At 41.3% G+C, this 6208-nt stretch overlaps 1 protein-coding gene across 1 annotated transcript in view; it reads right to left on the reverse strand.

The window, feature by feature from the left end:
• The window catches only part of atp2a1l (ATPase sarcoplasmic/endoplasmic reticulum Ca2+ transporting 1, like), a 20430-nt gene extending 14222 nt beyond the window's left edge, over positions 1-6208 (reverse strand). Inside the window, exons 1-6 of the mRNA XM_063003267.1 lie at positions 5939-6208; positions 5121-5138; positions 4907-4989; positions 2340-2444; positions 2105-2243; positions 988-1068 (exon numbers count right to left, since the gene is read on the reverse strand). Of these exons, the coding sequence (XP_062859337.1) occupies positions 988-1068; positions 2105-2243; positions 2340-2444; positions 4907-4989; positions 5121-5138; positions 5939-6056 (544 nt within the window). The 5' untranslated portion in view covers positions 6057-6208. The remainder of the gene's footprint in view (positions 1-987; positions 1069-2104; positions 2244-2339; positions 2445-4906; positions 4990-5120; positions 5139-5938) is intronic.

The following is a 6208-nucleotide window of genomic DNA, read 5'->3' on the forward strand; positions in this document are numbered from 1 at the left end:
TATAACAACCCCCACTTTTCTGGGAAGGCTTTCAACAAGATTTTGGACTGTGTCTGTGGGTAATTTGTGCCTATTCAGGCACTGGTGTTGGATGGGAAGGTCTAGCTTGCAAGGTTCCAATACATCCTAAAGGGGTTCAAGGGGGTTGATGTCAGGGCTCTGTACAGGCTACTGTTCTTCCTCTGTGCTAAACTCATCAAACCATGTCTTTATTTTAATTATTTATTTATTCATTAGGATTGTAACGTCATGTTTTACACTTTGGTTACATTCATGACAGGAACAGTAGTTACTCATTACACAAGATTCATCATCTCAAGTTTTTAACATCAGTTTTTAATACCAGTCATGGACAATTTTGTATCTCCAGTTCACCTCACTTGCACGTCTTTGGACTGTGGGAGGAAACCGGAGCTCCCGGAGGAAACCCACACAGACACGGGGTTTACATGCAAACTCCACACAGAAAGGACCCGGACCGTTCCACCTGGGAATCGAACCTTCTTGCTGTGAGGCGACTGTGCTACCCACTGTGCCACCACATGTCTTAATGGTGAAGTGTGCTTTATACACAGGGCCACGGTCATGTGGAAACTGGGGAGGAAAGGGCCTTCCTCATACTTTTGCTACAAACTTGGCAAAAGCATATCATCGATTTGACATTTTATGTATTCAGTTGCATGCACATGTCAGTAATGAGTTTTGCTCATAAGCTCAATAAATACAAGTGGTGTCCACATACTTATGGCCTTAGAGTTAAATGTATGTTTTATTTACATTTTCGGCATTTAGCAGACGCTTTTATCCAAAGTGACTTACAGTCAGTGACAGTATACAATCGAAGCAATTGAGGGTTAAGGGCCTTGCTCAAGGGCCCAACAGTGGCAACCTGGCAGTGGTGAGGCTTGAACCAACAACCTTGTGATTACTGGTCCAGTACCTTCACCACTAGGCTACAACTGCCTAAATGATAAAATCGATACCTACCGGTGAGAATAGACTGATCGACACGCAGAGTGGTGGAACGGATGGCGGTGATTCTGATGTCAGCAGGGACTTTGTCACCAACTAGGGTTAAAGAAGAGAAAAGCAATAAGCCATTTTGCATGATGTCACTTCCTGTGCACAAATCCATCTCAGATAATTAGCTTAGATTAGACGAGTGTTAATAAAAGAAAGTTGATAGATCTGGCGCTAAAGAAAGAGGAGAAGTAGCAGGTGTCTGTGATGTATTTATACTCCAGACGTTGTTTTCATCTGCCCCCCACCAAGGCTTTCCTTAGATGGCTCATTTAGTAGCATGCTAGCATCTTATAGGGTTTTCACAGGCTTTTACCTGCATCTTACAAGTAGTTCCTATGAACGTACGCTACAATACTAGTATCTTCTAGGCTCCACAGAGCTCATGTAGAAAGCTAGTGTCTGGCTAGCACGTTAACTCGCTCATAAAAGCCCCATATACGAGGCTAACAACATTTCTCTTATAGGGTTAGCATCGTAGAGAGATTCCATAGGCTCACATTGCTATGCTAGCATGTTACAATGCTATTTCAGTCCTTATGTAGAAGGCTAATGTTTTAGGAGGTTCTAAGTAAGCTTCCACTTGTATTCTAGCATCACTTATATAAAAAGCTAAGACCTAACAGAGCTGTGAAAGGCCTCCATTAGTAGACTAGCATCTGTCTTAGCTATATTACAGAGCCCCTGCTAGTCAGCTAGCATGTAACAATGCTCCATCTCATCTCATATAAAAGGTTAGCCTTATATTACCTTATATTCAAGCACATCACAGAGCTATTGCAGACCTCTGCATGTATTTTAGCTTATTACATGGATACTACAGGCCTCTATTTGTATATTAGCTTCTTACTGCACAGCATCATCTTGATTGATAGCAGCACAGAGGCCAAAAAGAAGGACCGTAAGTACAAAGGGACGTATGGGGTAATTATGGGAACAAAACCTGGTTTTATGGCTCAGGGGGCAGGTACTGTGGGCCCTGGCTGTGCTAATTCAGATCAAGATTAAGGTTGATAAAGGTAGCAGGGTAAGGCAGAGATAGACTATGAATATGAAATAAAAGAAGACAAACTGGACATCTTACCGGACACTTCCACAATGTCACCAGGGACGATCTCTCTGGCCTTGATCCTCTGCACGCTCTTTCTGTCAGCTCGGTAGACTTTGCCCATCTCAGGCTCGTACTCCTTAAGAGCCTCGATGGCGCTCTCAGCGTTACGCTCCTGTAAGAGTTAGCATTGGATTGGTATCATTGGTATCGCTATGCTTTTAACTGAATACTTGAACGTAAGTCTTCGTGAGTACAACTTGCTGCTGACCTGCCACACACCCACAACAGCATTGGCGATAAGAATAAGCAGAATGACGAAGGGCTCGACGAAGGCTGTGACTGTCTCCTCACCTTCCTCAAACCAAGCCAGCACCTGCACAGGAACAGATCAGGATTAGGGTTTGGAACGCGTTCTTCTTTACCTTTTTAGAACGCCTTTATTTGTCATATATACATATACAGGTGTACAGTACAATGAAATTCTTTCTTTGCATATCCCAGCTTGTCTGGTCAGGCATTGTACAGGCCTCGCTCAAGGGCCCAACACTGGCTGCATAGCAGAGCTGGGATTCGAACAACTCAACCTCAAACCTCTTAATCTTTAAAAGCTCGAGTAGTAAGAAAAGACCCACTAGAAGAATTTGAACATTAATGCACAAGAAATGTATTTTTGTATTTATTGTACTGCTGTTTATCTGCACTGTGTATATTGTAATGTGTTTTGCACTTGTGTTCAGAGTTGCACCCTGGTCCTGGAGGAACGTTGTTTGGTTTCAATATGTACTGCTGAAATGACAATAAAGCCTTTCTCTCTCTCTTTCTTTCATTTTCTCTCTCAATAATAATAATAATAATAGAGCCACAGTCTACAAACATGATACACTAAAAGCAGCTTGGCCAAATCTGGTTGTGTAAGTGATTTGTTTGAATTAAAAGTCATACTGATCAATGAATTCTATATAGTTTAGTGTTCAAAAATAAAAAAAGTGTAATTATTGAAATAAATAAAGAGGGAAACAATACTCCAAAATACGGTGGCTTGTGTTGCTGTGAGGAACCCTAAAAGCCTGAGACAATAAAGATGACACGATTGGTGTACTGTTATTGGGCCTAAACCTAGATCATCCCCTCATGATAGCCTAAAAAACTTGACTTCCTTCAGGGTTGCTTGTAATATATTTGTACCAGAGAGGTCTCATGATCTTACAGAGTGGTGACTTTGGTTAAAGATTTTCGTTTTGCCTCTCAAAACGTGCTCCATTAAAGAAAACCACTTTCAGAGATTCCTCCAGTTGTAATAGTAATTGATCATTTATTATAAATAAATAATATAATTGATCCACCGTGGGCTAGTTGTGAACTATATGTTCCAGGATGATAATTGTGGATTTTTTAAGGAACTAATTTTACTCAAATAAATGATTAATTTAGGATCTACAGTTGCCTTCATTGATAAATTTCATCATCAATTTATTACTATTATTATTTATGTTAGTATATTTATATTTATGGCAATTACCAAATACATGTACGATCCAAAGCTAGTGATTCAGGTTAAGAATCTTGCTTAAAAGCCTAGCAGTAGCAACCTGGCAGTGGTGGTGTTTGAACCAGGGACCTTGTGATTATTACTGATATTATTGACTGATTATTATTGCCAACATTATTATTATTATATTATATTAGATATCAACAGTCTGTATCAATTGTTTTGGTTGTTTTTGCTGTTGGTTTTGCAGTTTGCCAGATCTTTGGCCAATGTTTTCATTAAAGGTCATAATTAAATATTAATTTTAGTTTATTTTGTAGGTAAATTGTCAAATAAATATATATTTTCCAATTTCTATGTAAATGCTCACTGTTTATAATATCTATATATCGTATGTGTGTAGGATTGTTTCTTCATTAGATGTTTTGATCTTCTCAAATAATCCTAGAGGTCAGATTGCAAACGTTATTACACAATTTTATTGCAAAACAGCGGTGGGCTGAACATCTCAAACCCTGATGCCGGCCCTCCCTTTCTCCTTCAGCCTCCCACTTTCGTACCTCGTTCTTGGGCACCCTTTCCCATCTTCTCTTGGTCCTGACCTTTGCTGGGAGATTAGGTTTCTCTGCCAGGCTCGAATCTTTTCTTAAAATAAACGTCTCTCACTGCGCTCCTCAATATTTTCCTTCTAAGGCCATTAGACAGCTGCCCAAGGCCGTGGGGTGGAGGGCAGGAGCAATCGATACCCCTGCATGTCACCCACCCTCCCCAAAAGAAGCGCCCTTGTTAAAAAGAGGAGGGGCCGAAGACGCCTCGAAGGAAATACGATGCAGTGAGGATGACCTTATGCCAAACCGACACTGATTAGTTCTTATGGAATCTATTTGAGGTGCATGGAGAACCTCTAGCAGCTTGTGTTACACCACCTATAGCTGCCGCCGGAGCTGCTTATATTTGTGAAAAATCCTAAAGCAGCCATGCCAAATAGGCAAGGGGGGTGAGACCATAAATGGTATCAATGAGCAGATGTTGGAAAATTGAAAGGTTGGCTTTTGATTCTGGCCATGACAATCAATGGTGCAAAACCATCAGGTATTTGTTTGTGAAATCAGACCTGCACTTACTAAATGCCTGATTGTAAAAGTCTAATTATAACATAATCACTACAATTATTGTTAGATTAACATCGGCAGTGGTCAAGGGACCCTAATATTGTGCATTTGGTAATACCAACAATGCAACAACACCTCTTGTAAGCACATCAAGGCTCTTATATTTTGGATTTCCCTCAATAGACCATGTTCACACACTACTAGTACTTGTACACCTTGTTTAGAGTTACTCACAAAAGAGATGCAGGCGGCGAGCAGCAGGATTCGGACGAGCAGATCTTCAAACTGCTCCATCACCAGCTCCCAGATGGATTTTCCTGTAGGACGGTGAACAAAATTATGGATAAGAATCTGTTCTTGGAGTCTGCCAATTCATGCCAAGGTGAAGGAACCAAAGGAAGAAGGAACCAAAGAAGCTTCAAATCAAACGAATCAAACATGTACCTACCCTCCTCAGCTGGCAGCTCTGAGAGGTGCATCAAGAAGAGCAGGTTACAGGAAAGAGAAAAGAAGAAGACAAGAATTGGTTAGAAGTTTAATGACGTTATAGTTGGTGTATTTCTTGCAATTAAAAAGCTTCCTTTAATTATACCTTGTTTATTGTTAAGAACATTAAGCATTAACCATTGATGTTTGGGCTCTATGGGACTCTAGAGGTAAGTGGGCACTATGAAAGCTGTACAATTTGCTTTAGGGTTCATTATTTGACTTTTCCAACAATTATTGGACAACTTATCAAACCATAAACACTTGAGGAATGTGAATAAATGAACAGCCCAAGCTTTAAGCCCGTAAGACTCCAAAAACAATAAAGACAAGCAATAGTTCTGAACCAGCGAAGATCTAGCAGCCATGGTAAAGATCCTGAGATCTTCCATAAAGCTTTCTCCTGGCTCTTGTGGGTGCATCATAACTCTGCAATGCCAGCTGCATTTCTGCATCCCTCCTTCTACCCCCCTCCCCCCTCGCAGAATACCACTGGTGAAATCGGCCTTCTCAAATCACCGCGTCCGGGCCCTTGCACTATCACCTGTCTCCTTCTGCTCTCCTTCTGAGCTATTTTAAAGCACAGCTTCTCAACTTCTGCACAACCTGTTGATGTCACTTTAAGCCTGTAAGAATCTGGACTGTATCGTATGTTTAACCTAAAGTAAGATACCCAAAGTTTCTGAGATGCTGTTTGATTTCATAAAACTCTAAGCTCTAGGAACAGACTGGATCTATCTGCAAAGCTTAAGCTTCGAAAATCTCAACTCCATTTCTTACCATTGTGGCCGTACTTGGCCAAGTTCTTCTTGAACTGGTCGGGTGAGAGCCCAGTGTTCTCGTTGACCCCGAAGAAGGCGATGACTTCTGCGGGGGTCTTGGCGTGGGCGTCCTCCATCCTACTAGGGCTGAAGGATCTTCAGGAGTGAAACAGGCCTGGCTTGAAAGCCTTTATCTATCCGTTTGCAATTTTCTTGCTGCTCTGTTGGACCAAGACGTCTGTCCCTGATACTTTGACCCCCGTCCTTACAGGAGCGCCGGACTGACAGA

Source organism: Trichomycterus rosablanca, chromosome 10, assembly GCF_030014385.1.
Source record: "Trichomycterus rosablanca isolate fTriRos1 chromosome 10, fTriRos1.hap1, whole genome shotgun sequence".
Lineage (NCBI taxonomy): Eukaryota > Metazoa > Chordata > Actinopteri > Siluriformes > Trichomycteridae > Trichomycterus > Trichomycterus rosablanca.